The 15,218-nt window shown below is 33.3% G+C and overlaps 1 protein-coding gene across 1 annotated transcript; it reads left to right on the plus strand.

Annotated features, from left to right (window-relative positions):
* Nucleotides 1-11,529: 11,529 nt before the first annotated feature.
* Nucleotides 11,530-13,034, plus strand: LOC141680919 (F-box/kelch-repeat protein At3g23880-like). The gene is made up of 2 exons (XM_074487005.1): nucleotides 11,530-12,618; nucleotides 12,969-13,034. Exons 1-2 carry the CDS (start codon nucleotides 11,530-11,532, stop codon nucleotides 13,032-13,034), a joined length of 1,155 nt encoding a protein of 384 aa, XP_074343106.1.
* Nucleotides 13,035-15,218: the final 2,184 nt, after the last annotated feature.

The following is a 15,218-nucleotide window of genomic DNA, read 5'->3' on the forward strand; positions in this document are numbered from 1 at the left end:
TTGGCCAAGCCAGTTCTGAGGGAAGTTTTATTCTTGTACTTGGCTGTTTCAGAAAGCGCCTTGAGCGCGGTGTTGGTTAAGGAGGAACTGAAAGTCCAGAAACCCGTGTACTACGTCAGCAAAATTTTGCATGGTGCTGAGTTGAATTATTCAGCCATTGAGAAATTCGCTTTAGCCTTGGTAATGGCTTCAAGAAAGCTGCGTCCTTATTTTCAAGCTCACCAAATTGAAGTGCTAACAAATCAGCCACTGAGAAATATCATTCACAGTCCCAAGGCAAGTGGGAGACTGATTAAGTGGGCAATAGAGTTGGGAGAGTTCGATCTCAAGTATAAGCCACGTACGACCATAAAAGCCCAGGCACTAGCTGACTTCGTGGTGGAATGTACCATACCCAACCAAGAAGTCGGGGGGCAGGAAGATACCATACCTCAAGACAAGGGAGTCGACAATGGGGACAAGGAGAAAGAATATTGGGTTCTCTATTTTGATGGAGCATCAAAAACAAATTCCAGTGGAGCAGGGTTGGTTTTGCAAAGCCCTGATGGATTCTTAATTGAGTATGCCATGAAGCTAGACTTCCCAACCACAAACAATGAGGCAGAGTATGAAGCCCTGATTGCTGGCCTTGGTCTAGCTGGGACACTTAGAGTCAAAAACTTAAAGGTCCGTGGAGACTCGAAGCTGGTCATATCCCAGGTGAAGGGAGAATTTGAGGCAAGAGATGATACGATGGCTAAGTATGTTCGCCTAGTAAGGGCTGTGATGACCCAATTTAATGAATGCCATGTTGAACACATTCCAAGGGAAGAAAATGCTAAGGCAGATGCGCTATCAAAGTTTGCTTCATCTGAGATTGAAGAAAGTTCAGGGAGTGTGTACTTCCGTGTTTTGAAGACACGAAGCATAGATGTTAAGCTTGTGGCTCCCGTAGACTTGAGGACGTCATGGATTGATCCCATCAAGGCTCACATTCAGACCGGTTGGTTGCCAAGCGATGCAATTGAGGCACGGAAGTTAACTGTTCGAGCACTAAGGTACTCTTTGATAGATGGGATTCTATATAAAAGATCTTTCGTGGTTCCTTACTTGAGGTGTCTCAGGCCCGATGAGGCACGCTTAGCTCTTGAGGAAGTGCATGGAGGTATTTGTGGGCAACACTTGGGGGGCAGGGCCTTGGCTCATAAGATAACTCGTTTAGGCTTCTATTGGCCAGAAATGATGGCTGATGCCAAAGAATATGTAAAGAAGTGTGATCGTTGTCAGAAGCATGCACCAGTCGCCAGACAACCCCCCGAGATGCTGACCTCTATCAACTCACCTATTCCCTTTGCTATGTGGGGGATGGATATTCTAGGGCCTTTTCCTATGGCCACAGCACAAAGGAAGTTTCTGATTGTAGCCATTGATTATTTCACCAAGTGGATCGAAGCCAAACCTTTGGCCAAAATCACAACTAAGCAGGTTGCACAATTCCTGTGGGAAAACATTATGTGCCGATATGGAATTCCCCGTATCCTCGTCACTGACAATGGAACACAATTCAACAACGAGGAATTCAAGAAGTATTGCGAAGAAAATGAAATTGAGTTACGGTTCACCTCTGTGGCTCACCCGCAAGCCAATGGGCAAGCGGAGGTAGCAAATCGGATAATCCTGGATGGACTAAAGAAGAGGATCGAGAAGTCAAGAAATAATTGGGTAGATGAGATACTTCCAATATTATGGGCCTACAGGACTACTTGTAGAGTCACGACAGATGCAACTCCTTTCATGTTGGCATATGGGGCGGAAGCAGTAGTTCCCGTGGAGATATCACATTCCTCTCCAAGGATTCAGGCCTTCGATGAGAAAGAAAATGAGGAAGGGCAGAGATTAGCCCTGGATTTAATTGATGAAGTGCGAGATAAAGCACACGCAAAGATAGTAGAATATCAGAAAAAGGCTTCATTCTACTACAACCTAAGGGTTAAAGAGAGGTTTTTCAAACAAGGTGACCTAGTCTTGAGAAAAATAGAGGCTTCTGGTGTCGGACAGAAAGGAAAGCTTGCCCCAAATTGGGAAGGGCCGTATAGAGTCAAGAGCGTTCAGGGTAGAGGAACCTACAAGCTGGAGACTATGGATGGTTTTGAAGTCCCGAGAACCTGGCACACACAAAACCTGAAGGTTTACTACGTGTAAGATGGTCGAAGTACGATTCTCACTTGTCATTATGACAAGTAGGTTTAAAAGCACCTTGAAGCTTTGTTTGCATAGTATTTTTCTTTTTTAGCTATTATAGATCAGGGTCGAACCCATATTAATGCAAATAAGGAAAGTAGCATAGCCCCGCAGGGTAATAAGTTTTAATACAAACAAAAGTCCAGACATAAATTAAGGATAAAATTACAAAATAGAAAAACTACTCCTCCATGTGGGAGCCTTCATTCTCTTTCTCCTTATCAGCGCCTTCAGCGTCCTTCGCAGGAGAAGCGGGAGGAGAAGCAGTGTTAGGATCCAAGATGCGATCATCTGGCTGAGGAGAGTCGAAGAGGGCGTCTATGCTGTCCTCTGACTCAGCCTGCTCAGGACTTATAAAGTCCTTAGGGTCGACTAAGCCCTGGTACTTCTCAGAAACAGCCTTCACGGCCGCATCCCATCCCTGAGTGAACTGTAGGGAGTAAAGACCCTCATCATGAATCTCCATGAGATTCTTAAACTTGTCAGAATCCATGTAGTCATCAATGAGCTTATCCTTATCGCTCCTAAGTTTCACCAGCTCGGAATGAGCCTTAGCCAGCTCCTCTTTCTTCGTGTCCAGCTTCTTCTCCAGGACCTTGGCTCTCTCCTCCCACTTCTTCATCTCCTTCTCAAAAACATCAGAGTTACCCTTCCAAGATCTAGCCTGATGTAGGGCCGCCTGGAAATAGGTATTACTCTGCAAAGAAATATGTATGAGTTGGCGCAAATTCATTGGGATACAAGAAAAGTTGAAATTCACAAAAGGAAGAGAAGAAAAAAGAAAATTACCGCAGCTTGGGCTTGAGAACCCAGAAGCTCAATAGTCTCGACATCACTCCCCGTAACAATGTCAGTGAAATCATGGGGAGTGATGGAATGGTACGACCAATCCTTGGCATGTTTGGTGGATCCAACCACCGTATCGCTCCTCCTGAAGCCCCAGTTAGGCCTGAAGGAATGTGCCTTAAGTGGAGGATCCACATCGTCCCCTAGCTCGACCACCGGGACGTGGGGCTTAAGGAAAGTAGGACCGTCAGGTTTGCTCCTGGGGTCCCTGTTTAACTTGGCCCTCTTCTGGCGGCCAGATTCCCCCTCCTTGGGCCTATTGACATTATTAATAGCCTCACAAGCTGAAAGGAAAAGCAGAAGGAATATTAAAATCCAGAAAAAAGAAAAATGTGAGATGAAATGAGAAGTGGGAAGTGAAGTGAGGATTCTCACTCCACACTACACTTATATAGGCGAAAAGCTCGGAATACGAGGCGTTTTTAGGCCCATTTAGCCAGGCCCAACCTAAAGGCCCATCTACAAGAAGTATCAGGAACAATCTAGAAGCTCCTGTGGAATTTAAAAAGTCAAAAATCGACCAGAACCTTAATATGGTTTGATCAGAGTCCTGATCGATGCAAAAGAGAGTCCTGATCGATATCTTATTCGAACAGAAGGGAAGAAATCTCCTAAGATCGATCAGAGTCCTGATCGACAGAGAAGAGAGTCCTGATCGATATGCTATTCGAACAGGAGGGAAGAAATCCCCTAAGATCGATCAGAGTCCTGATCGACACAGAAGAGAGTCTTGATCGATATCTTATTCGAACAGGAGGGAAGAAATCCCCTAAGATCGACCAGAGTCCTGATCGACGGAGAACAGCATCCTGATCGATATTCCATTCGATCAGAATGGTCGAGAGCCATTTAATTCGTTCAGAGTCCTGATCGAAACCGATCAGGAATCCTGGTCGATTAAGCCCGTGTAGCAATCGACTAGGGTGTCACTTTGAAGGCCAATTCGGTCAGAATCCTGATCGAAATCGATCAGGAATCCTGTCGACCAGAGTGTAAGATCCTGAGCTAATTCGATCAGGATCCTGATCGATTTTGGCTGCATCCTGATCGATTTTGGCTGCATCCTGATCGATTTCGAATGCATTCTGATCGATTTTAAGGATAAATCCCAGAAATTAAGGGAAAAATCCAGAAATTAAGGATAAATCCCAGAAATTAAGGGAAAATTCCAGAAATTAAGGATAAATCCCAGAAATTAAGGGAAAAATCCAGAAATTAAGGAATAAATCCAGAAATTAAGGATAAATCCCAGAAATTAAGGGAAAATTCCAGAAATTAAGGATAAATCCCGGAAATTAAGGGAAAAATCCAGAAATTAAGGAATAAATCCAGAAATTAAGGATAAATCCCAGAAATTAAGGGAAAATTCCAGAAATTAAGGATAAATCCCAGAAATTAAGGGAAAAATCCAGAAATTAGGGAAAATTCCAGAAATTAAGGATAAATCGCAGAAATTAAGGGAAAAATCCAGAAATTAAGGAATAAATCCAGAAATTAAGGATAAATCCCAGAAATTAAGAGAAAATTCCAGAAATTAAGGATAAATCCCAGAAATTAAGGGAAAAATCCAGAAATTAAGGGAAAAATCCAGAAATTAAGGATAAATTCCAGAAATTAAGGGAAAATTCCAGAAATTAAGGATAAATCCCAGAAATTAAGGGAAAAATCCAGAAATTAAGGGAAAAATCCAGAAATTAAGGATAAATCCCAGAAAAATAAGGAAAAATCCCAGAAAAATTAGGGAAAATCCCAGAAAAATTAGGGAAAAATCCAGAAATTAGGGAAAAATCCCGGAAATAAGGGAAAAATTCCTGGAAATCAAAATAATTCCTAAATAAAAGGAAAAATTCGTTGTAAACGTGTAGGTCGCTCCACACTTTACGGAAAAACGAAACCCTGTAAGGGAACAAATAGACTTAACTTCTGCGAAACCTATTCAATGTTTCCCAAAAGTTGGGGGGCAAATGATAGGGATAAATAAATTATGATTGTATAATTAAATACTGCATTAATTGTACAAGTTGTGGGCTGCTAGGCCCAATAAAAAGATATATGAAACTCAGACCAGAAAGGTTAAGCCTGATGGACCAGATCAGGCCTGATGGAATAAAAAAGGCCCAAAAGCCCTAATTATTAATTAATTTCGTAATTAATTAATAAGGGAAAAATCAGCTATTGAGAAGAGTCCCGATAAGGATATAAATCCTTATAGATTAGCCTCAAGGGGACCTAAAAGGATAAGGAATCAGCTTCCTACTTCCTAGGACTCCTAAGTCTATCCTAATTCAGAGGCTTGTCCACCAAGTCTCCTATACCAAGTCCAATTCAAGGACTCCCACATCTATATAAGGGGTCTCACCCCCACCAATCAGAACTACGTTTTTTGGCTTGATTCTCTAATTCACAGAGATACGTAGGCATCTCGTAAAGGCAGATTGAGTCACGAAACACGAGAGCAGCCATTAAAGGCCTTGAGCTCCCGAATCTTAGTATTAAATACAGCAAGTAATACCTTGGTTTTTTATCCATAACAATTGTTTATTAATGTGTATTATTTTCATAAAAGACAATACTAAATTACACAGCGTTTCAAATATAACTCATTAAGAAAATATATATATATATATATATATATATTCTTATTTGTGTTATATAATTTGTATTTAATGAATGAATATAAATAGGGTAGTCCGTGCATGTTTAAAACGAAACGATTATACTTAATCTTAGAATGCCGTTAGTATGTTTACAAATAAAAAGTTAAAAAATAACATTTACGTTGAATACAAAGTTTACCAAAAATTTTGAATTTTATTTAAATAAACTAAATGTACTTGTCTATATTATTACTGAGTTCACTACTAACTTACAATTAACTTACTCAATTTAAAAAAGATAAAAAATGCATAATTGAAGTCAGGATGACTTGCAATCATAATATACAATAATGTAAAATTTACACTATTGTTAATATAAAAGTTGATTTTAATGAAAAATGTTAGTTTTTGAAATTTAACGTATGTATGCATGAAAAAATGTTAATTTTTTATTTACACTACAGTTACCAAAGTAACATTAAGTTATATGTGTGTGTCTGCATGTAAATTGTCGTATGTTAAATTTTTTAGTAAATTACGATGGTTTCAATTATTTATATGCTAAATATCTGATTTATGTATATTTTTAATCACTATTAACATCTAGTGAGATAAATGATTACTTGAATAACATGCATTTATAATTATTCAAAAATTAAAATTATGTAATAAATAAATTGCAATAATCTATATATGATATTCATATTATCACTTACAAACAATCTATATCTAGTTTTTTACGCAACTGAGTATCAATCATGGTTGTAACATAAAAATATATTATATATTATAAAGACTTATTATTGATATTCATGATATTTTTCAAGGATTCGAAGGAAAAATTATAATTATATCGTTATTTAAACCGTTTTTAATTTCCTTTCATTATTACTCTAATATTTATTCATATAATAATTTGATAACATTGTATACAATTCTCCTAAAATTAAATATTTTTCAATTTGATAAAGTTTTATTAATATCAGTTGAACTGGTTAATTCATTTAGATTATTGAACAATATAAATTTTTTATTTAAATAGTATAAAATACATTGAATCAAAATATAATATAGTATAAATATAACTTTTATTTGAATAATTCAAAATATAAAAATAATTCAAAATATTTGTACAATATTATCTTGATCAATGAATATTATTTATCTAGAAGAATTCTTTTTAAAAAGTTAGTTTTTTTTAAGTGAAAAATAAAAAATAAATCGATTTAATATATTATCGTAGTTTTAAAAAATCTCGTGAGATCTCATATCAAATCTCGAATGTTTATAAAATCGGGACAAGTCCCAAAAATAATAATGCGCTATTAGTGAAGTTAGTAATTTTAATATAAATAATCAATTGATTTGATCTTATAGACACCTCAAACACATTAATTTATATTAACATAAGATATTAAAAAAATCATATTATTGGTAAGATATTCTCGCCGAACTTGTAATTTAAATTTACTAAACGTAGAATGTGACGATGTTTTTCGGCCGGGTCATGTAGTCAACTTTCGAGTATTTTTTGAATAATGGGTCAAGTTCTAATTGCAAATTGGAAATAAATAAAATGTTTTTACTCATTATAAATCGAACTCATCTAAATATGTAATACTATTATAGATTATTTATATATAAGCGATTCTATTTTCAATATTTTCTTTAAAAATTATACATGTACATTTTAATTACTTTTTATAATAATAAAATATGTTAAAAATATATGAGATACATTTTCAAACTCAAAAAAATTAATAAATAAGATAATAATTCATTTATGTACTATGTCTAATTTTATATCCGGAACTTAATTCTTTAAAATTAACTGTACAAATATTAAAGTAACTATCTTTTTTTTGCGGAATTCAAGTAACTATCTTTAAAATTAAATAAATATTAATTTAGCACAGTTACATATTATGTGTATGATAAAAAATACATGTGACATTATGGTGTAGTGGTATGAGTTTGTATAGGTGAATGAAATATCTCGAGTTCGATTCCCACATAGCACATTTTTTTATACTTTTTAATCTCACTAATTATCCCCCTGTTCTTCTATTATATATACAGAAGAGATGGGTATGAGCACTTAATTTTATATGTATGTATCTATACTTCTATACTATCTATATCTATCTATACTATACTATAATAACCGAAATGAGGTATAATTTGGTTCAACGGTTATTCCCCAATTTTGGTTATTAGAAAAAATAAATAAATAGTGTTATATATCTGTTAAACTACTAAATTATTAAACAACTACACACATAGTCTACTTATTCTACTAAACTACAACCACAACTTATCCTATTATTAAAAAAATAAATAAATAGCGTAAATATCCACTAAACTACTAAATTATTAAACTTGTAGATATAGTATAATTATCCTACTAAATTACGACCACATGTTATCCCATTAGTTTTTTCATAAATTTATTATTATTATTATTATATATAAATATTTTAAAATTATAATATGACAAGATAAATAAAAATTTAAAATATTAATGAGAACCCGTGCATCGCACGGGATTTAAGCTAGTATATGTAATAGTTCAAATACTGCAAAATAGGTATAATATGTTACTAGCATATAAGCAGTGTAAGCCGCGCGATACACATACTGATTATAAAAATTTGTAATTATTTTATTTTATATTAATAAAAATAAATTATAAAAAAATATTAATTATATATTATAGTGATTAATGAAATTAAAATAATTACGTATTATTGTATTGTTATGACTACTTTTGACATGGGTCATAAACATCCCAATGTTCATTACATTACAAGTCAAATATAAACGGGCCTAATTATGATCACAAATATGAGCCCAACTAAGGATCATACAAAGTTTCCGGAAAAGGATTCATGTGAAAAGAGGGCGCTTAGGCGACACCCCACACATAATGTAATCACTAAAATAATCGCTATTGCTATTGATAGCCGGTCTATTCAAGAGGGCGCCTCACATATATTGAAGGTCATCGAACTAAGCTCTTAAGGGGCGCGTTGCTATTTAATTAATATGAAGGCTCATAGCATAACCTTCTCATAGCCACAATACATATAAAGGTCCATAGGGACCGCAGGCCAGGCCAAAGGTGCCTTCACATCTATCCATAAAAAGGTATCGTTTCATGCTATGACAATAATACGACCAATTTACCTCAAACCATGGTTGTTGGGTCCAGAATTTGATGGACTAAACGAAACCCTGACTCATCTGGAGATAACTTGTTATCCAAGAAAAACGCGTGACTTGAATCCCTATAAATAGGGTACAGGTCTCTTGTTTTGAGTTGAGAAACAGTTTGAGTTTGAGAGAATATACATATTTTCTCTGGTATTCCAATAATCAATTAGTAGAATCAATTAGTAGGATCAGTCACAACATTCATTCTGTGTGCTTATCAAAATATTTGTATTTCGTTTCGTGATTCCAGTAATCTCCAAAATATTGCATATCAAATTTTCCCTATGACACGTATTATTTTGTATGCATTATATTATTGAAGAATTCAAAATTTAGATAATTAAAATCTTAAAAAGTCCTACTACTACAGCCTATAAGTCACTTTACTGTGCGGGTGCAGAGGTTTTTTCAATATAGTTTTTTAATTTTTTCTTGATTTATTAGTTATTTTGTTATATTATAATTTGAATCATTAAAATTAATTTTGAAAGTATTTGATTCCTTAAAAAGGAGGTAATAAAGTAGTTGAGTGCGATTAAAAATTTAGTTGGATAACAATTCATAGAGTCTATAGTTATATTAGAAACATAATTTATTTATTTTTTAATTAACTATATTTGTTTAAATTTTATTTTGGAAGATATTAACATGCTTTTTAAGAAGGTGTCGACCAACATAGCAAACAAAATCATATTTCCCCTCTAATAGTACAATGTAAATATTGCTTAGATCATACAAAACATTGTCAATTTTAATGGCTTTTGAAGTCGAGATGTCTAATTAGAAAAAGGGAATTTGCCAAATATACCAACTTTTGGAAATTTATTTGCAACTCTACTATCTTACTTAAAATCTTGCAAATTTACTATCTTTTTAAACATAAAAATAATTAAATTACAAAAATACCATCTTCATCTTCCCACTCCTTTTTTTAACTTCTCTACCCCCTCTCTCTCCCTCTCTCCCCCCATTACACAACCTTATCCTCCACAATTTCATCAATAACCACCTCCTCCACTAATTCGCCACCACTCACCTCTGATAACCACCTCCTCCGCTCGTCCGCATCCGTAACCACCATCACCTCCCTCTCTTCTTCCACCATAACCACCACCACCGCCTTCATATCCACCGCCACCGCCTTCACGACGACCTCCATATCCACTTCCACCGCCTTCACGACGGGCTCCTCCATATCCACCGCCACCTCAATAACCTCCGCCGCCTTCACGACATCCACCGCCGCCGCCTCCACCGCTTCCGCGTGACTGAGCTTCGTTGACGGTGATGTTACGGCCGTCTAGCTCCTGGCCGGTCATTCCTTCAATCGTATCATGCATTGACTTCTCGTCCTTAAATGTAACGAATCCAAAGCTTCTTGATCTCCCTGTTTCACGATCGTTGATGATTTGCACATTAATCATCATTAACGATTTAGGTGGGGTTATTTTCAGTTGATTTCATGGTTGCTTTTGTGGTATTAGTATTGGCCCCGGAGGGGCATTCATTTTTCGTCATTTGCAACCACCTGGACAACTTATTTTGCAACTAAATGTAACTTTCAACATATTTTTTCAAATTTGCATTTGTGGTTATAAATATGGTTGCTAGCAGTTGCAGATATGTTTGCAAATGCAACCTCCGTATTTTTGCAAATATTTTTTGAAAGATAGTATTTTTGTAATTTATTCTAAAAACTGACAGTATTTTTACAAAAAATTTATAAAATTTAGGTATTTATGAGAAAAGCCCTTAGAAAAATGAAACTTCTAACGATGTCTGGATTTTTTTTAAGAAGTTCCTAAAAAAATAGGATATATAAGTTATAACTGCAATATTTATTGACAAAGGCAACGACCTTTTCATTGTTAACGTTATGAATGACTTGTAATTTTGAAATTATAATAATAAAATAATGGAATAAAAGAAAAAGATTAAAATTTAATAATGATTAGGATATTAAATTTGAATCTGACTAATGAATCTAAAATTATAATTTTCGGAATGAGTTATATTTTATTTTAACGGTTATTCCTTTATTTAAATTATTAATTAAAAATAAAATAAATAATATTTTATACATGTTAAACTATTAAATTGCTGAACTACGGGATATAGTCTTCTTATCCGGTTAAACTACGACCCAGACTTATCATACTAAACTACGATCACATCTTCTTGCTAATTTATTTATTATTTTTATTACAAATTTATAATTATTTTATATTAAAAAAAAATATTAAAATTATTATACACTTTTTTTGTCAGGAAATTATTATATACCTAGATAAACAAAATTTTAAATATATTTGAATATTAACGAGAATTTAAGCTAGTAGAATTAAATACTATTTTGATGTATAGGGGAGTTTTAAGCTTTGGGTTCAGTCCTCAGGAGTCGGTACCCAGTAATATATTCTAGAATACTATTGTAGTTCATTAGCATAGCAATATTATATTTTACAAATTTAAACCCAAATTTTAAACTATTTTTTATCCTCATCATCAATTGGTCTAGTTGCCTTCTTAAGTTAGGGTTCTGCATGGCCCATTGAGGATCAATAATCCCCTTCTATATATTGGATCCGCTTATCTGTAAAACCTCATGCTTTAGGGTTTGCCTCATAGTTCAGCTCTAACACCGGCGGATTCAATGGCAACTCATGTTACAAGAACTAACCCTAGCCTCCCGGACGAGGTAATTTTCGTCATACTCTCAAGGCTTCCGGTGAAATCTCTTCTGCGATTCAGGACTGCTTGTAAGTCATGGTTATCTCTTATTTCGAGTCGTGAATTTATCAAAACTCACATCTCTATATCAAATAATGATCCTCACCATGTACACCATCATCTCCTCATAAGACATCGTTCTGATAGGTCAAACCGCAGTAATTTCACGACTTGTTCCGTGTACTCTCTGCATAATGAATCCTTTACTGAGAGTATGGTTGATGATTTCAGTGGTCAAACTTTTAAGCTTGATCATCCAGGTGATATCAAGTGTGTCATTGGTTGTTGTAATGGGTTGGTTTGTGTAAGAAGTATTACTTGTAAAGGAGTCTTTTTATTCTTATGGAACCCGTCCACTAGAAAATCAAGAAGACTACCCAAACTTGACTATATGAAAACTATGTCTACAAAGTTTTGGTTATGTTATGATGAATCGGATGATGATTTTAAAGTATTTGCCATGTTTAATCATCGTCTTGGATATAAATGTAAAGTCGCGGTTTATAGCTTAAAATCTGATTTTTGGAGAATGATTGGAGATTTTCGTATTGGGGGATTACTGTATGATGGTGGGAAGTTTTCAAATGGAGCTATACACTGGGTTGTTAAAAGACTCGAACCTGTTAAATCCAAGATCATTCTTTCCTTTGATATACAAACAGAGACGTTTAGAGAAGTTTTGCTGCCAAATAATGAAGGAGGTACCGTCCTTTTAAAGTTTGACACTTTTGGTGAAAAACTTATCGTACTCATTGGATATGAAAACATTCGTTCTGATTTTTGGGTACTCGAGGAATATGGTGTTGAGAAGGGTTGGAAAAAATTGTTCACAATCCCACATGATGAAATTGGATTTTTGGCTATGAGAGAGCCAATGTACATGTATCCGAAACCATTCTGCATCTTTGAAAATGGTGATGTTTTGTTACATGTGAATTCAGCCATTGTAGTATACAGCACTGAGCATAACACTTATAAGGGGCTGCTAGACTTCGGTTTTGGAGCACTACAAGTGTGTACTTATGTCGAAAGCCTAGTTTCACTCCATCTCTGAATCAAAGAAGGTTTTCTGGTTTATGTTTTTCCTTGCTTTATATAACAATTTGAGCTTGTAGTTCTGGTTTTTATTATTTTACCATATTTTGTTTCAATTTATAGAGTTATACTTCAAATTTTCCGGCTATGGGAGATCATATTATCAATATACGGAATCTTTTGTGAAACCATTTTCTTGCTAACCATATCCTTCTAGCTACTGATTCTAAGTTTATTGTTTGCAAGTTAATTAACTAAATACTGTAATATGAATTTACTGTTTAATGCAGTGAAATAATTAATTTGATGTACTGCTATCAATTGCAGTGTCCTTATAGTGCATTTGCTGTTACAACTATGTCAAGACTTAGAGATGATAGAGACAGGGATTGAAAATATTTGATTCACGATCACCTAGCTATTGTGTTGACATATCTTGAAAATATTTGATTCACGATCACCTAGTTATTGTGTTGACATATCTTGAAAATATTTGATTCACGATCACCTAGTGTGTTTCTATTGAACAGGGTAAGAAATCACAGATTTTGATGTGCAGATCGAACAACAATACTGTCACTAAACAAATGCAAGTGCATATTCAAATACTGGGTGTTATTAGAATTACTTGGGAAATTGATGAATCAGTAGATTTCTAGAGGACATATATACCTGACCTTAACCCTAGTTGATTTTCTGAACAAAAATAGTTATTTAAGGGATTGTTGGCACTGATGAGAATGATCTTAGAGATAAAAAAACAAATGTAATATAGGGGTATTTTTGTAAATACAGATATAAAATGTCATAACCTTATGTAATTTGTCTGAGAACAACTCCAGACCCAGTTTTCTCTTACTTTAATTTGTCTGGACTATTTATTCTGATCAGAATATGACCAAGAATTGAAAAACAAATTTGAGTGCATACTCAAAACAAACGAAAGAATCACATAATATCAACCCAACTATTTGTCATAATTTTTTTATCAGTCCAACCACGTATTAAAGGCCTTTATCTGAAATCCAGTTCATACAAAATAAGTAGCTAAATAAAAAATATCAAACTGCTCAATTCCTTCTTAGCTTTATGTATAAGGCGCTTATCTGAAATTCGGTTCATACAAATTAATAATTTATATAAAAATATAAAAATATAAAAATATGTGAATTCCTTCAATTTATCTATTTTCATTGATACTATACTGATAATAAATAATAATAACATCCACGGAGTCCTCCTTTTTTTATTTTAGTTATTTATTATTGATTAAATCTGACACTTTATTCTAATTTTTTTCTTTTATATATTCCTTTTCTAAACTAATTTCTACTATGGAATGTGAATCTAAACAAGCCATTTTTATATTCTTATTGAAAAAATTCATTATATAACTGTTATTAAGTTGCTCAATTTCTTCCTGTCTTTTGTTCATTTACGGATTGTCGACCATTAAAATTGGTTGCATATTTTGGAATTTGGAAATAATATACATGGTTATCTAAAAAAGAGACAATTTTCTAACAAATTTAAATAAAAACCAGATCTTGATGTATCATTTGAATTGTTGCTGGGCGAATTTTTGCTATTGACTAGCCATTAGTGAATTCCATTCCATTTTAGGTAAATTTTTATGATAATTTTACAGTTAGCATAATAAAATAATTTTATACATGCACACAATTTATTTATATAAAATAATGAATAATAATATTATACAGGGATATTTATCAAAAATACTATATTTTTTAAGTTTTTTTTGTGATTTTATTGAGAAAAATAGTTTGTAACTAAAAATAATCAGATATGGAATTTCTTTTAAGATTTCTAAAAAATAACTAAATTGTTTTTTCAGGGCATTCGAGATTGCATCGAGTTGCAAAACCGTATTATTATGAAAAAATTTAAAAACCTATTTTTCACATAAAAAATTGAAAAAACATTATTTTGCAAAAGTAACTTGAAAACTACATAATTTTTTCAAGAAACTAATTTATATGTAATTAATAACTATTTTTTTCTTGTTTAAAAGTATGCTATAATCAAAATATTATATTTTCACATATATAATTAGTAGAAGAAAGTTTCAAGGAGTACTATTTTTTTTGTGGAGTCTTGTATGTATACGTTTTATTCTGTAATTTAAATATTATATAGCGTATTATTTTGGGAATCAATTTAAATAAATATCATTAATATTTTAATAAAATTTGAAAATTTCATATATTTTACAAGTAAAATATATATGTTATGCAATGTGAACATGTATCTTCAATATAAACATGTTTGTAAAATAATATATTTTACAATTTTATATTGGTAAACAGTATGTGTTTTACGATGTTTTTTATTAAAATAGTGATTTATATATGAAATGATTCGCAAAATAACAATCCAAAGAAAACAAATACTCCTTAAAACTTAATTAAAATATAAACAATCTCAATTCCTTTTAAAATCAAATAAAACAATTCTTAGGGTATGGCCATTAAGATCGATAATCCATGCAGGTCAAAAAATTGGTAAAACCTAACCCATGTCGATAACCTTGTTTAGTTTTTTCTTCATAATTTAGCC

Source organism: Apium graveolens, chromosome 8, assembly GCF_009905375.1.
Source record: "Apium graveolens cultivar Ventura chromosome 8, ASM990537v1, whole genome shotgun sequence".
In the NCBI taxonomy this organism is placed as follows: domain Eukaryota; kingdom Viridiplantae; phylum Streptophyta; class Magnoliopsida; order Apiales; family Apiaceae; genus Apium; species Apium graveolens.